The sequence below is a fragment of the Sorex araneus genome, chromosome 1 (assembly GCF_027595985.1).
Source record: "Sorex araneus isolate mSorAra2 chromosome 1, mSorAra2.pri, whole genome shotgun sequence".
NCBI lineage: Eukaryota > Metazoa > Chordata > Mammalia > Eulipotyphla > Soricidae > Sorex > Sorex araneus.
In genome coordinates, this window is record NC_073302.1 from 12,864,548 (window position 1) to 12,882,292 (window position 17,745).

General features: G+C 40.9%; 1 protein-coding gene and 1 pseudogene across 1 annotated transcript in view; both read left to right on the top strand.

The window, feature by feature from the left end:
• The first annotated feature begins 715 nt into the window (after window positions 1-715).
• Window positions 716-17,745, top strand: part of LOC129403555 (complement C5-like) — a 49,657-nt gene continuing 32,627 nt past the window's right edge. The window contains exons 1-2 of the mRNA XM_055132350.1: window positions 716-780; window positions 16,943-17,135. Of these exons, the coding sequence (XP_054988325.1) occupies window positions 716-780; window positions 16,943-17,135 (258 nt within the window). The remainder of the gene's footprint in view (window positions 781-16,942; window positions 17,136-17,745) is intronic.
• On the top strand, window positions 3,309-3,396 carry LOC129401161 (U2 spliceosomal RNA; annotated as a pseudogene).

Sequence of the window (17,745 nt, forward strand, 5' to 3'; positions counted from 1 at the left end):
AAAACATTTTTCCCCAAAAGGGAACCTTTTTCTTTTTGTATTATGGGTCATACCCGGTGATGCTCTGGGGTTATTCCTGGCTCTGCCCTCCGGAATTACTAATTACTACTGATGATGCTCATGGGACCGTAGGGAATGCTGAGATCCAATCCTGGTCAATTGTGTGCAAAGCAAATGACCTACCCACTGTACAATCACTTTAGCCCTGGATCATTTTCTTTGAGAGATGTTCATGGGACAATTTACAGATTAAATTACATGATGCTAAGATTATTTTTCCCAAAATAATCTGGGGTTTGTAGGGAAAAATGAATATATGGAAACAGAAGAGGTCATGAGCTGATAATAACTGAAGTTTTGTCATTGGTACATGGGAGCTCATTATGACATTCTCACTACTTTTTATATAGGTGCGAATTGTCCAGTGGAATTCTTCTTCCCAACGAAAAAATAAATTTTAAGTCATAACAATGAGATACTCTTTATTGATGGCATTTCTCTGTGTGTACAAGATCAAGACAGATTCTGCAAATACCGCTGTGGTTCACTCTCACAACTTTCAAACCTATTCTGGCCAGCCTGTCTAAACAGAAATCAAGCTCCATCATGCTTTCTCCTAATTTCCCTATTAATTCTTTTTATGGAGCTAAAATTCTTATACATATGTTAGTTTATGTTATGTAAAGCGATGTTTCTATACGTTTTAAGTTGCAAAATGGTCACCTCGCTGAGTCTAGTTAACGTGTATGCTAGACACAAGTACAAATACAAATGGTTTGTGTAAGAATTTCTAAGATAAACTATCTTGGGGTGGAGCAATAATACAGCAGGTAAGGTGCTTTTCTTGTATGTGGCCAATCCAAATTCAATCCCCGATACCCTTATATGGTCCCCTGAGGCCATCAGAAGTGATCCTTGAGCACAGAGCCAGGAGTTAGCCCTAGGCAAAGCCAGACTAAACAAAAGGGGAAAGAAAATGAACAGGGGAAAAATCTGCTATCTTATAAATATGGTATCTTTACTACTGTGCTGTAAGTTTGGTCTACTCCTATGATCAAACTATTTAAGTCTTTATCTTATAACTGGAATTTTTACTTTTTGACCACATTTACTATTTTCCTCCGCTCTTACATTCTCTATAGTATTTATATTGCATGCTCATATTTTATAACATATTTCTTTATGCCACCTTTACGAGTAAGCAGATTTTTTTTTGTTTCATAGTGAATAGGGGCTGTGCACACAATCTTTCAAAATATTAATTGATTTTGAGTCAGGATTACTAAACAGAATTTTCCAGAAGATAGAAAAAGAGGAGAAAAGAAAATGAAACCTTTATATTAGAGGATTTTTTTTCCTTAAACCAAATCAAGCCATTTAGAGGTGTTTTAGCAACCTGGGAGCCCTGAAATATCTTGTGTACTGTTGCCTCTGCTAGGTCTGTGTGTTGCTGATGTGCTGCAGGGACGAGTGAGTCAGGAACAATAATGTCACAGAGCCACCTGAGAGGGACTCCAGAATTTAAGTAGGTAAGTGGATTGCACCATGGTACCTAAATCAGTCAATGTGTGACACTAGATTCAGTAGCTGTGAAATAAGAAATAAACACTATTCTGTGCTGAGTGATCAGAGCATCTGAGTGAACTCGGCATCAACTGGAGAGGGAGGTAGCAATGACTGTCAAAATGCACATACCTGTCATCTTGTATCAACAGGGAGTTCATTGAAATTTTAGACAAAGACAAACCTTACATTTTCTGGGTAATTATGAGAAGGGAGAGAAATAGTTCTCAAGTAATCCCCTAGGAATACAAAGCAGGCTAGTGGTGTCCGTAGGTAGAGGTTGACAGAACGGGAATAATTGCTTAATGTGTAAGAGGCTATTTTTTAAAAGTATTTAGGAATGAGATGAGATAGCACTTTGTAGAACATGACAACACTGTCCGTGGACTCAGTACCACTCAATTGCTCACTGTGAGGAAAATTTGGAAATGTATTTGGATGCTTACTTTTGTTATGAGAATGACTGGTGTGAAAATAGTCGATAAGAATTCATCTCTAATGCAGATCAAAACAACTTTGAGATACCACCTCACACCACAGAGACTAGCACACATCCAAAAGAACAAAAGCAACCGCTGTTGGAGAGGATGTGGGGAGAAAGGGACCCTTCTTCATTGCTGGTGGGAATGCCGACTGGTTCAGCCCTTCTGGAAAACAATTTGGACGACTCTCAAAAAATTAGATATTGAATTCCCATTTGACCCAGCAATACCACTGCTGGGAATATATCCCAGAGAGGCAAAAAAGTACAATCGAAACAACATCTGCACATGTATGTTCATCGCAGCACTGTTTACAATAGCCAGAATCTGGAAAAAACCCGAATGCCCCAGAACGGATGACTGGTTGAGGAAACTTTGGTACATCTATACAATGGAATACTATGCAGCTGTTAGAAAAAAGGAGGTCAAGAATTTTGTAGTTAAGTGGATGGGCATGAAAAGTTTCATGCTGAGTGAAATGAGTCAGAAAGAGAGAGACAGACATAGAAAGATTGCACTCATCTATGGTATATAGAATAACAGAGTGGGAGACTAACACCCAAGAACTGTAGAAATAAGTGCCAGGAGGTTGACTCCATGGCTTCGAGGCTGGCCTCACGTTCCGGGGAAAGGTCAACTCAGAGAAGCGATCACCAACTACATTGTAGTCGAAGGCCATGTGGGGGAAGGGAGTTGCGGGCTGAATGAGGGCTAGAGACTGAGCACAGCGGCCACTCAACACCTTTATTGCAAACCACAACAGCTAATTAGAGAGAGAAAATAGAAGGGAATGCCCTGCCACAGTGGCAGGGTGGGGTGGGGGGGAGATGGGATTGGGGAGGGTGGGAGGGACACTGGGTTTACGGGTGGTGGAGAATGGGCACTGGTGAAGGGATGGGTTCCCAAACTTTGTATGAGGGAAGTATAAGCACAAAAGTGTATAAATCTGTAACTGTACCTTCACGGTGATTCTCTAATTAAAAATAAATAAATTAAAAAAAAAAAGAATCAAAAAAAAAAAAAAAAGAATTCATCTCTAAATTTTAGGGCTGGAGCAATAGCACAGCAGGTAGGGCATTTGTTAGATTCCCAGCAACACATATGGTCCCCTGAGCACTGCCAGGAGGAATTCCTGAATGCAGAACCAGGAGTAGCCCCTGTGCATTTCCAGGTGTGACCCAAAAAAGCAAATAAAATAAATTCAGAGCTACCCTCAAGGCCATTTTCTTGGGGGACATGTAGTGATCTCAAAACCAAGCTACTATTGCTTCTCGGCCTTTTGGCTAAGATCAAGTGTAGTATCAAAACCCAAGTTATGACAGAACTGCTATTCACCCTGAAATTACTTTTCATGCAGAGAAACATGGCAATGGGGAAGACCCTGGGTGTTGGGTGACTGAGTGGTTTTTGTGACCAAAGAGAAAGAACACTGGATATTTAATTAAAAAAAAACCTTCTGTTTCTTTTTTTTCTTTTTTTTTTTTAGCCTTATTCTGAAAAAGAACCTAAGGTTTAAATTTTTTTTTTAATTTTTTTAATTTTATTGAATCACCATGTGGAGGGTTACATAGTTCTCAGGATTATGTCGGTTATACAATTCTCAAACACCCTTCCCTTCACCAGTGCCCATCTTCCATCACCAACCCCCCCAGTATACCTGCCGCCCCCTCCCACATCCCCAGTCCCCACCCTTGTACATGATAAGTTTCACTTCATTTATGCCTTATCTCGATTACATTCCATGTTTCAACACATAACTCACTACCGTTGTTGGGGTTTCCCCCAAAAAAGAAAAGCAGTCCTATTGCCAAGGAGGCATTTGATAGTTCTCCACTGCTAAGAATATAGAGATATTAAGTCCCGCTGTTTGTTACATAACTTTTCTTTTTCCCCCTTGCCCCGCGCCACCGAGTTCACGCCTGTTTGGTAATCGCCACGCTGCCTGACAAGGGAAAAAAAAACCGAAAAGGATGGTTATTTCCCGTCATCGGCAGGCGTGGGGCTCTGGCTTAGTTGATAGACTAGTAGAGTGTCTGCAAGCAGTTTCTGGAACCGAAGGGCTTGCGCTGGTATCGGCTCCGGATCGAGATTCCACCAGCGTCCCACTGTTCCATGTACATAATTTTTCCCCTTATATCCCATTCCCACGCCACCAGGTCTGTTTGCTTAATGGACATCACACTGTAGTTGACTGACACGCCGCGTTTCTTCCCGAGAAAGAAAATTTCTTCTCAGCCGGCGTGGGGATATAGCTTAGTTCAGTCTAGAGAGATGGCTACCACTTTGATTGCAGTCAATATTTCAGCAACAGACTTACTATTCTTGTTAGGATCTCCCACAAAAGTCCGACCCATTAAAAAGGGACATATTACATATTGCTGATGCTAAGATGACATTAGGTCGCGAGGCCGCAGCAGCGGCCGCGCGGTTTTGGGTTTCTGTATAAAGTCCAGGGAAAGTACAACCAGAAATAACATCACTACAAACTTTTACCCTTTTATGGTGCTCATAAGATGGAGAAGCCTAGAGAGAGGCTCGGCGTCTCCATTTTGTGCTCAGGAAAACCGCGAATCCTGCGCTGTGCTCAGGAGGGAGGAGTGGAGAGAGAGAGAGGTTAAAAGAATTGGGGGATGCCCGGTTCCCACTGTTTCACCGTGGTATCTGGTCCCATGCCGGAATTAGTTCAGTGGGCTGTTTGGAGTCCAAGGGCGCTTCATTGGGCTCTTCCATCATGCTCGCTCCACAGCAGGGTCCAAAGGGAAGCACACGTGGGGGAGGTGGGTTTAAGTATCTATCTGCTGTGGGCGGGGGTCGCCGCCCCCGCCTTCTGTTTCTTAAGACATCTAGTGTTCCAAGACATCCTTTATTAAAGTCTATTACCAGAATATTTATGTAATTATTGTCTGCCTCTCCACTAATCATATCTGTTACAAAGGACTTACTTAACATCAGAATTTATCCCTGACACTGAGCTTTTTACAAGAATGTATTGATCTAATTGTCACGACAATCCTGTGAAGTCTCTGTCACTGTCACTGTCATCCCATTGCTCATAGATTGGCTCAAGCGGGCACCAGTAACATGTCTGTGAGACTTGCTGTTACTGTTTTTGGCATATAGAATATGCCACGGGTAGCTTTCCAGGCTCTGCCAGGTGGGAGAAATACTCTAGGTAGCTTGCCAGGCTGTCCGAGAGGGGCGGAGGAATCGAACAGGGTTGGCTGCATGAAAGGCAAACGCCCTACCCCTAGCTATGGCTCCAGCCCAATCCTGTGAAGTACATGTTTTATTTATTTCCCCTAACAAAGGGGAATTCGACTCACAAAACTAGTTCTCCCAGGCTGAATCAGCTTGAGGCAGAAACAAGACCCAAGCCTACCAGTCTGGTTCCTGAGCCCACCCACGGGAGCTCCCAAGAGCAGCTGTGTTTCCCTGTTTGCTCCTCAGCACTAGCACACAGCCCAGTGGAAGAGGACCCACACTAGTTATCCATCCAAGCAGTGCTCATCCTGGATTCCAACGCAGGAATCACTCATGTTTGGTTGAGCAGCTCTTAGAAAGTCACTGAACCTTTCTGTATCCAACACTTACTCAACTACATGTAGAAATCAACTACCTCGTAGAAATCAAATAGGATCATAGATCTGAAAAGTGTGAAGAAAAATTAATTTTTAAACAAGTATAAATGTAGAAGGTAATACAACAAATATGCTTCCTAATTCATATTCCTCTAAATACCTTGTCTGAGAGAAGGATAAAGATAGTTGATTCACAGGGAGTGATCCCTTTTTTTTTTCTAGCTTGCAGCCCTTACCTTAGAGAGAATGGCGAAAGCTCCAGCAACCATTTTGACCATGACATAATTCTGAAGATGGAACATTGATCCAGCATGGAAGAATCAAAAGATAATAGTCCTTTCTAATTCCTAACTCTGATGACATTTGAGGCTGACATACCGGTCTTCAATTCTTTCCATGTGAGAAATGAATAAATATTTGTCTCATATAACCAACGGTTGTTTTGTTGTCTGTTGTATAGACAATAGGACCTAATTCTAAGCATAAATTCATTTTCTTCCTTGGCCAGCCTAGTTTCCTTTCATAATACTTATCACAACGGGTCTATTTTCATCCCTAGATCCGAAGCTCCTTGAGCTTTCTCTCTGATGTCAAGCGGCCCCCCAGCTTTGTGTCTAACCTTTGAGGTGCCCAATGAGTATTTGTTACATAAACATACCCAGGAGCATCGAAACCGTATTTCCCCTCCATGCTTTAGCCTTCTCTCCTGTATATATTATACCATATGCCAAGCTTCTTCATATGATGAAACTATCCTTCATCTCTCTCCATTATTACTGCTTTTTGTTTTGGAATACACTCAGTGGTACCCAGACCTCACCAGGCATTATGCAGGATTGATGCCTGGTAGTGCTCAAGGAACTATATGGTGTGTCTGAGTATAAACCCAAGTCAACTGCATGCGCAATGAGCATCTTATTCACTATACTGTTTCTCTGGCCTCTCTCTCTCTTTCTCCATCTTTAATGACAACTCAGTCATCCAAGTCATCCCAGTACCTCGCCTTCATCACCATAAGGGTATCTGGGATGTACTTCGTCAAGTCATCAAAAGTGTCAGGATCTAGAATAAGATGCAAGTCTGTCTTCTTTCTGGGCACATTAATGTTAGGGCTACACTGAGCTATCAGGGCGAGCCCATGTAGACTGTACCCTACTACGGACAGGAACATAGGGACCCATGAAAATGGGCGAGATTTCTCATGTGTTCTGACTGGTTTGGATGAAGCTGAACATTTTCCCTCTTCAAGCTGCCTTCAGAAAAATAATTTCAGTATATTGAAAAGAGCAGTTTTCCTTCTCTCACAGAAGCCTGGCTGGTCTTTGACATGCAGATCTCTGGTGTTAGCCAGGCCTGACCTTTGAGATTGCAAAATGCAGGCTGGGGCCCAGCCTAGTCTTTGGGATGTAGATTTCAGATGCCTAACTAGTTTGTATCCGAAGTGGCAAGCACAGCCTAGTCTTTGGGATGTAAATCCAGGTGCCTGTAGCCCAAGAAAGGTTTCAGTTTTGGTTTTGTATCCAGGTGCCTGTAGAAGGTTTCAGTTTTGGTTTTGTATCTTTTCCTTCTTAATTCTGTATCTTTTTCCCCAAGGCTACAGGCTTAATGGTACAAGGAAACAATATGTTTCTGCTGTCTCAATGTTCTCCCTGTAACTTCTTATGATGCCTTTGGTGACGTCACTGTATTGTGCCCTTTAGAGGTACCATGTTCAAAAAAAGGAGATCACAGGGCTCTCTACCTTTGCCAAGAGCCAGAGAGCCTTGGACCTCCATGAAACATATTTCTTCCGCATTCCTTACCTCACTGCCTCCGACCTCATGAACGTTCACACGACACACTAGAAACTAAATCCCACATGAAACCCAGGAATGAGATTCTAAGGGCTCTACAGGGATTCTGAGAAGCAAATTTATACATAAACCATGACTGTAAGTCTAGATGTGGACCATAGCTGTGGCCTTGGGCTATTTGTACTGAGAACTCCTTCTGATTAGCATGATTTGCTTTCCACCTTGCCAAAGCCTTTGGTTTCATCCTGATAATCCACCCCCAAGACCCAGCACATCATCTGCTCAAAGGAGGGTAGCAACTCAGGAAGCTGAAAAGGAACCACATCAAGCTGCTTTTTTCCTCTGCCTAGCCTGAAGGAGGAGTCCCAACCCCATCCAAACCAGATCACAGCTGTCTCCACTGTTTTTAGTTTTCCCAAAAAGAAAGTGCAGACTTCTTGAGTGATTCAGTGTTCTGGAGATGGGATGCTGGTAAGATGCTGAGGATGCTAAGGATGTGTGATTTGGGTCTGGTACCTTTTTTCTTAAATATACTAATGTTAGAACTTCTATTTTCTCCCTATACACATATCTAATAGCATCATCTTATTTTCCTTTTGCCTTTTTTAGGTTAAAAATTCAGTTTGGTTGGGGATTTGGTTCAGTAGTATAGTGTACACCTTGAGTGTGTGAGGACTTAAATACTCAAGACCACATACTCTGTAGTAAAATCAATATAATGCTTATCATTTTAAACATTAATAACTATATATCATTGGTACTAATCATGGTCATAATCATGTTATTAAGTACAGTCATATGTGCAACCATCACCATGTATACCCCATACTTTTATCCACTACAAAACTCTGTACCCATTCAACAAGGACTCCCCTTACTGGTCTATTTTTGTTCTGTCTTATTTTTTGACAGAGACTAGCCTCCATCATGGCCAGACCCTGCTGCTAACCCATCTTGTTGCTATGTATTTCCTGTTTCTGAGTAAACCTCCATATGTGACCTCCTACCCAGGCTCTTAAAAATTTATCCCAGAATGACCCTACCTCTTGTATCTTCACTTTGTTGAATCCTTGGTACTGGCTGCCTCTTTCATACTATCTTTGTTTTGTTTTGTTTTGAAAGTACTGCAAAAATTGTTCTTAAACATCTGTAGATTAGAACATTTCTGTCCTACTTTGGAAAGTTGTACTTTCAGGCTACAACTCATGCCAGTTGATAAATCCACTGAAAGCTTTGGATTGTTTCTGATCTGATTTGATGTTGGAAAAAATAGGGTTCTGGGCACAGGATTCTGTTACAAGATTGTAAGAAAACAGGGTTTTTTTGTAGGGGGAGGGGCTTGATACTGATAACCTGATACACCAGGGGAAGAGTTGCATACTACAGCTAAAGTGCAGGCTCTTGGACACAGACCTGAAGGACTGAAGAAGTTGGTGTCTCCTTTGGCCTGCTCAACTCAAACATTAATCTGAGCAGGACATGGGAAATTTGATAGAGTATTATAACAGAAATGGAAAAATGAGAATACTTGGAAGAGGTTGTCTGGGGTTTCAGTCAAGAATTTTATTTTATTAATACAAAGATTCCCCCCTTCCATTCCTTTGCTGTTGCTGTTATGATGTGATCTAGAGGTCACCGACTGGAGCTATAGCACAGTGGGTAAGGCGTTTGCCTTGCACGTAGCTGACGGGTTCAATTTCTTCATCCCTTTTGGAGAGCCCGGCAAGCTACTAAGAGTATCCCGCCCGCACGGCAACAGTGGAGACATTATTGGTGCCCGCTTGAGCAACTCGATGAACAATGGGATGACAGTGCTACAGTGCTGCAGTGCTCACACACCTCAGGGCAATGCTTACTGGGGGTTGTCAGGCAGTGGGGGCTGGAAACTTGTTGTGATGTCCATGCACTTTGTTGTGATCCTCCCTGGAGATTGCACACTTTGTCATAACAAGCTCATAAAGGAAATTACACATTTTTGTAGTGGTCCCAGGGATTCTAGACGGCAGTGCCATCTGGATCACAGTTGGCAATGTAGAACACTGCTGGGCACTTTAAGCTTCATTTAGGGCTGCACACGGGAGAAGAGATGGGCAGATAGCAGGGCCAGTACACAGGGCTCACCAGATTACTTCCTGAGCATATCTCACTATATATTCTAGACCACAGTCCTCAGGTCAGGTTAGTCTTCCTAACCCCAGCAGGGTCGTAGTCTCATCATTACTTTTGGATCATGACTGTATTTGTCTATGACCATACTCTCAATTTATAGTTGAGTATTATGGCACTTTGGCCTGGCCCATTTTGATGCCAGGGTAGCTCACAGCTTGCCCTGAGTCCATTCTGTCCCTCGTCGGGACCCTGCTTTTGGGGTGCAAGGAACTAAGGGCAACTGAGTCGAGAAAGCAGATGCCCGGGATTAAATATTATTGGAGTCAGTCAGCTCCCAAGTTACAAAGCATAATATTAACTGTCTTCCTGTGTTCATACAGTAAGGACATTGCTTTAAGGTAAACTAAGTTCCCTGCAGCAAGACTAAAAGGACAAACCCAACGTTATCGTACAAGGAGGGAAGGAAACATAGGGATTGATTGATTATACACTGGTTAATGGGTAAGTACATCAAGAGGACTTAACTGTTTATCAACACATATGCACCATATGAAGCAGCAGCGAAGTACTTAAAGAAACTACTAATAGACCTAAGGAGATATATTGACAACAGTAGAATGATATTGTGATACTTTAACACCAAACTCTTATCAATAGACAGATAAACCAGTAAGAAAACAATAGTCTTATATGAGCAATTTGAAGTTCGGGGATTAATGGACTTGTATACGACATTCTACCTCCAAAATGAGGAATGCCATTCTCCAGTGCATTCCTAGAGACATTCTCTAGGACATACCACATGCTGGGGCACAAGATATTTGTCCATAAAGTCATGAAAATAGAAATCATATTAAGACTCCCTTCCAGACTGCAATAATATGAAAGTATTAATTACCCATAAAACGAAATCTGGGGAAAGCTTAATATATTGCTGAACAATTATTGACTCAAAAATTAAATCAAAGCAAAAACACAAGATACCTCAAAATAAACAAGAATGAAAACACATGCTATATAGAAATAGAAAAACATCATTAAATGGTAAGTTCATAATAATAGAGGTATCAGAAAATAAGAAAAAATTCAAATAAATGCTCTAATGTCACAATATGAGAAACTACCAAAAATAAAAAATAAAAATAAAATCCTCACTACAAATAAAACCAAAGTAAGTAGAAAGAAAGAAATAATAAAAGGAAGAATAGAAATCAATGCTATAGTATAGGATAACATTGGGTTTGTCCTTTCAGTCTTGCCACAGGAAGCTTAGTTTACCTTAAGGCAATGTTCTTTCTGTATGGACACAGGAAGACAGTTAATATTATGCTTTGTAACTTGGGAGCTGATTGACTCCAATAATATTTACTCCTGGGCATCTGCTTTCTTGACTCAGTTGCCCTTAGTTCCTTGCACCCCAAAAGCAGGGTCCCGACGAGGGACGAAATAGACCCAGGGCAAGCTGTGAGCTACCCTGGCATCGAAATGGGCCAGGCCAAAGCACCATAATACTCAACTATAAGTTGAGAGCATGGTCATAGACAAATGCTGTCATGATCCAAAAGTAATCATGAGACCTGGACCCTGCTGGGATTAGGAAGACTAACATGGCCTGAGAACTGTGGTCTGAAATATATAGTGAATGTCCTCAGGAAGAACCAAACTTTAAGTCTGGTATATCTCTTACTGTGCTCATACAGAATGACATTGCTAGAAATATTAGAAGTAAATTTGCTACAACTATTTAAATGGATTACTAACTGAGGAAGGAAGAAAGTGACACACCCTTGCTGGATCCCACCCTTGATCGGATCTCCTAGCAATCTGGAGTAATCTCCTTAGATGAGATTTTGTTAATCTCCTGGAGGAGTGGTCTTACCCCTCTTTGTTGATTTGTTAATGTTCAACCCACCTTTACATCACCACCCTATGTGATTGCTATATAAACTAAGACTTTAAGGGGAGAAGGGAGAGAGGTAAGACAGAAGCAATGAAGAAGACACAGGAGAAGAAACAGCAGACAAGACACAGAAACGAGAGAGAAGACACAGAAGGCAAGAGAGAAGACACAGAAGCAGAGACAGAGAGAGGTCGGAAGAGACCAGAAGAGAGATGACAGAGACAGAGATAGAGAGACAGATAGAAGAGAGCACAGTGGCACACACAGAAGCAGAGCACAAGGAGGAGCCATCCTGATCCAGTCCATATATTCGGTCAAGAGCACCAAACACGAGAGGCGAGAGAGAGAGAGAGAGAGAGAGAGAGAGAGAGACACCATCCTCCCCTCCCATGTGCGTGTCTTTGTAATTTTTTACACTATAGAAATCAAGAACACAGAACAAAAGGTCAATTAAATCAGGAACATATTTGGAAAAAAAAAACAGATTGAGAAACCCTTGATTCCAGTCACAAGGCAAAAAAAGAGGGGAAACTTATTAAATGGGATTAGAAAAGATCTAGCAATCTAGCAATATGTAAAAATAACCTGACTTGACAAGAATATAAGGTGATTTGCCTATATTCTTGTCTATAAGGTGATCTGACAATATTCTTGTCTATATTCTCTTGCCTATATTCTTTGCAAAATACTAATCCTCGAGGTTGACTTGAAAAATCCTTGAGGGTCTTTTCTCAATGAACTAGGCTTGCTCTCTACTGCTTTTTATGTTTATCTCTCCTTGTTCTCCTTTTTATTCATTATATTTATGTCGCACAATGCTTATGTGTGCCAAATCTGTGTTCATTCTATGACAAATAGATGCAGTTGCTGCCTTCTTAAGACTCTGGCAATGGCCTAGAATTATGAGACCTTCATGTGAATCATATTTGGGTTTAGATTCAGAACAGAAAAGATAAAGACATACAGGAATACATAGCAAACCTTACCCATCTTAACCTCAGGCTATTTTCAGTTCCAAGGTTTTTAAAGATCCTGAGACATAATTTGGTGCCTGCCTCATGAGGTTGATCCTTCTGTTTTATGTTAGGGATTTCATCAGATGTTGATAATCTTTGATGTTCTGCTGTGGAAGGAGACATTTAGAAGGTCAGTTTGGGGTATATTAGTTTAAAATGTCAGTTTGATGACCGAGTGGAAATTTTGAGTAAGACAGTAATATATGTAACTCATTTAGGAGAGAGGACCAGAGAACAAATTTTAGGTTGTTGAATACAGATGCCATTTAGATCCCTGATTTGGATGAGTTTGCTTAGGGATTGAATGTACACTAAGTGTGTGTGTGTGTGTGTGTGTGTGTGTGTGTGTGTGTATGAGAGAGAGAGAGAGAAAGAGAAAGAGAGAGGCTTATGTCCTGGAGGATACCAATATTCATAGAGAGACATCCCACTGGAAAAAGAAGTTTGGAAGTTAGTAGTAGAGCAATGATCTTTGAAGGATTCATTTTCTTCCATGTGAAAGAAACTGAAGCCCAGGGAATCACATTTTTATGGAAACCAAAACAGACAAACAGCTCAAGAAAAACTCCCACAAACTGTGTATAATCGGTAAGAGCGCAAGTTATAAGCATCTTTATAGAAATTCATTGATTCTCAACCTGGAATCATTTTGCCCTACCTGAGATCAATCCGTTCCCCCAGGGAAGATTTGGCCATGTCAAGAACCTTTTGTCTTCATGATGTGGTCACTGTCATTCCATTGCTCACTGATTTGCTTGAGGGGCACCAGTAACGTCTCCATTGTGGTAGTTGCTACTAATGTCTAGAGTGGTGGATTCTGGTGCATGCTACTAAAAAACCTATAAAGGCTGCTGCCCACCGTGTTCATTTACCTCCCACTGTCAATAGTATCAGGTTGTGGCAGGAAAATGGGGTAAAAATCCACTTCTACTTCTACCATTTTTTTCTCTCCCATTTGTATAAAGGGGACGAAAATAGAAATAGTTTAGGGTTAGAGATTGTGAAACATTTGTGACCTGTTCAAGTGTTACCAGTACTGATCATAGTATAAAGTTTGATCAGAAATTTGAGGAGTCTCCAAATCTTTGTTTCTGTTGGTACTGTTTTAATTTAGTGAGTCCATGTGTAAGGCTAAAATACAAAACAAGAGACATTTTTCTCCTGTGACCAAAAGTTTGAAGCCGATGTGAGTACGTTTGACAAGTTAAACAATTTTTTTCTTCATATAGCTTCAATTACTACTATAATTCACCCCAATTATAATTAAATGGAACTGAAATTCCATTTAATTAATTTTAATATAAATTAAAATGGAACTGAAGTAAGTCTCATCAGAATGAGAGCACTTCTGACACTGTTGGTGTGAAAATATTTTGGACTAGATTGATGCCAGACTTAGTCATTGTAGATGCTATTAAATGTTAAAAGTCTTTTAACTTCTTCAGTAAATTGTAATTAGTAATTTTCTTGTCATTGCTTCTGCTTGATATAGATCAGAGCTCCAAAACAGGTTTAAATATTAGCCACTCGCTTCAGTTCAGAAGAATGTCTGCAACAGTATATTAGTCAATAATATCACTTCCATGAGAATGGTCATTCACCCCTTCTATCATTCCACAATATCCAGCTATTTATAAATTCCCTCTGTAGTCATGAAACGCCTGTCATCATAAGACCCCTGTAGTCATGAGACTCCTACATAGCACACTCCTAAATGGTACATTTATGATAGAGCATTATTTTTTCATTAGTAGATCATTATTTTTGTGGTAGAAGATTATTTTTGGTGGATGAGGGCAGCGTGGAGGGACCACCCAAGCAATGTTAAGGAGTTCTGGGGTGATGATTCTCAGTTAATTGGGCAAGATGGTTCAATAATAAAGCCCAAGGAGGCAGTGGTACAATTGGAACCTGTGTTGCCAAGGACCCTGGGAGGTTGCTCACCCCCTCGTGCTCAGAGAGCCTCCAGAATCAAACTAAGTGGTGTCCAAGGACAATCATGGTAGAGTGCGGGGGAATATGTAGTGCCAGGAATTGATTTCGGTCAGCTAAAGAACTCTTAACCCTGAACTCTCTCCCTGGGCCCTGGTAGATCATTTATAAAAGTTCTACTGTGAATGTAAGATGGTGCCTCACTGTCTTCTTAATTTGGATTTCCCTAATAGCAAATGATGATTAGCATTTTTTGTGTGTGTGTGCCTGTTGCCAATCCGTTGGTCTTCCTCAGAGAAGCATAAGAAAGGCTTTTTCTCACAAAAATGTTCTACCTCAGTCTTCTCTCAAGAGAAACCTGGGATAATCAACAAAGCAGAACAGGGGACAAAAGAAACTAAAGAAAGGTTTGCATTCAAATAAGATCTTGTCTCACTGCCTTGCTGAGGGTCTGAGTATCATGATGACACCACCTAGTAAGCAGTTAGTAAGAAAACTAGCTGTTTTGCCCTTCCTCCCCAACATTAATCAGTTGTAGACTTTGGGCGATCCTAGTGAGAGGATGTGATTTTCCAGACATCTGAGAAAATTGTCTCAGTGGCTGAGGTGAGTTACCTAGAAAAAGGGGCAATTAAGAAACGTTAGCCACACAGAGTAGGAGACTAATACCCAAGAATAGTAGTTCATAATACCAGGAGGTTGTCTCCATGGCTTGGAAGCTAGCCTCACACGCTGGGGGAAAATCATCCCAGATAGAGAAGGGAACACCAAGTAATATGTGATTGGAAACCCCGAGTGGGGAGGGAGATGCACGCTGAAAGTAGACTAGAGACTGTACATGATGCCACTCAATACCCCTATTTCAAACCACGACACCCAAAAGGAGAGAGAGAGAACAAATTGGAATGCTCTGCCACAGAGGTGGAGTGGGGTGGGGGTGATGGGATAGGGGGGTGGGACAGATACTGGGTTCATAGGTGGTGGAGAATGGACACTGGTGGAGGGATGGGCTCTCGAACATTGCATGAGGGTAAAACAAGCATGAAAATGTGTGAATCTGTAACTGTACCCTCACTGTGACTCACTAATTAAAAAATCAAAAAATTATATAAAAAATAAAATAAAATTATATATTAAAAAAGAAGAAGAAACGTTAGCCACAAACCCCCAGGAAATCTGTAGGAGGGATGCACAGGGTCTAGTAGAGGAATGGTCAGGGCATCAACTTCATCTGCTAATTCCCTGAAAATGTAGACGATCAGATAAGCCTTCAAGTATTTTGTGTCTGTGCCCAGCTTTGAAACACTTTCCAAGAGACTTCCATTTGGGTGTCTTTTCTGCTTTTTTCATCAGAGTTAAATTTCTTTGCGATTCCAAGTTTACCCATGGCATTAAAAAAATCATTAAAATTCCTGCATTTCCATCTCACCAGACATTAATAATTAACCTGAAAGCTTGTTTAAATAAACATGTAAAATTGAATTTGCACAAAGGGCATTTTCAACCACACTTTCAAGCTACCTACCACAGCCATGAACCTGTTTAGCATACTCTGTATTTTTTTCTACCTGGGAAGAAATTGGGGACAGGAGCAAATGTAAGTGAAGAATCCCATTTTAACTTGCAATAGATTGGTAGTAGTTTAAATATATGAAGTAGAATTCCAGTCAAGCCCTATGAAGTTAACTTCCCACTTCTGAAAACATTTGTGAAATCCCTCTTTTTTCTATTGCTCAATTCTGCTGCTAAGGAAGCATGACTCTTATTCTAATATATTCTCATTTTAATATATCTTCCCCCAAGTACAGTAATTTGATATTTAGCATTGCAATTTAATATTGCTATGGGAGACAATACAGCATTGACCCTCTTCACCCCATGGCCCCCAGAGCACCACTGAGTTGGCATATGGTCCTGTATTATAGGACCCAAATAATATAACATTCTGGGGCCCTAACATTGAATTTCCAGCTAGATGACAAAATATTTCTGGTAGTGACCCCTGTAGCCCCTGTGCACTGCTCAGAGGTCCCCTCAAAAGCAAATAAAATTAAAATTGATTTTATGAAAGACAGAAACATTGCTATGTGCACTTTTTAGGAGATTCAATTAAACATTCCTCTTGCATGCTACTAAGTCAACTTTCTTTTACCTGCCTCTGTCAAATAGCACCCTTGCACGCAGCCAAGCCTAATTCGATTCTTCTGTCCCTCTTGGAGAGCCCGGCAAGCTACCGAGAGTATCCTGCCCGCATGGTAGAGCCTGGCAAGCTCCCCGTGGCATTTCGATATGCCAAAAACAGTAACAACAAGTCTCACGATAGGGACGCTACTGGTGCCCGCTTGAGCAAATCGATGAACAATGGGACAACAGTGTAGTGCTAGATTACAAACACCCTTTCATGGATCTCTCCTAGTTATATCATAGATTGTAAAGGTTTTAGAAATAAGAATATATACATTGCCAAATAAAAAGGCCATTGATTAATTGATTTGGTTATCCTAAGTGGAAGATATTTAAATAGTATGTTTATTAATGGATTATCTCTGTAATTTTGCTGTTTCAACAGATATGTTGTCTTTGCACCAAAAGCATTCTGTGTCGGTACTTTGGAAAACATAGTGATTCAAGCTCATGGATACACAGAATCATTTTCTGTGAATATTGCTCTTAAAAGCTATCCTGACAAAAGTTTCACATATTCTCTTGGCCTCATTAATTTGTCTCCAGAAAATAGATTTCAAGGCTCTGCAAATTTAAATGTATGTATTCTTCTCATTGTTCTCTTGCATGTCAAATGTGTTTTTATAAAGTACATGCAATACATTGTATATATACAGAAGTCTATAACTGTCATAGGCATTTTTTACTTTCTATTTTAATTGAAACAAACTTTCTCCTTCCCTCCCTCCCTCCCTTCCTTCCTTCCTCCCTTCCTCCCTTCCTCCCTTCCTCCCTTCCTTCCTTCCTTCCTTCCTTCCTTCCTTCCTTCCTTCCTTCCTTCCTTCCTTCCTTCCTTCCTCCCTCCCTCCCTCCCTCCCTCCCTCCCTCCCTCCCTTCCTTCCTTCCTTCCTTCCTTCCTTCCTTCCTTCCTTCCTTCCTTCCTTCCTTCCTTCCTTCCTTCCTTCCTTCCTTTCTTCTTTCCTTCCTTTCTTTTTTAAAGAAAAAAAAAGCTCTTTTAAAGGCAATCACCTTATCCCTGTGGCATCTCTCTAGTAAAGCAAATTTTCTTCCAAGTAATTCAGGATGCATATATTCAAGGAAAATGAGAGAAGTGTTCACAATCCTATTCCATTGTGACAGTTATTAATACATACAAAGAAAAAGATAAGGCAGTACACAGTACCAAATGATAACAAACCTTTGACTCCA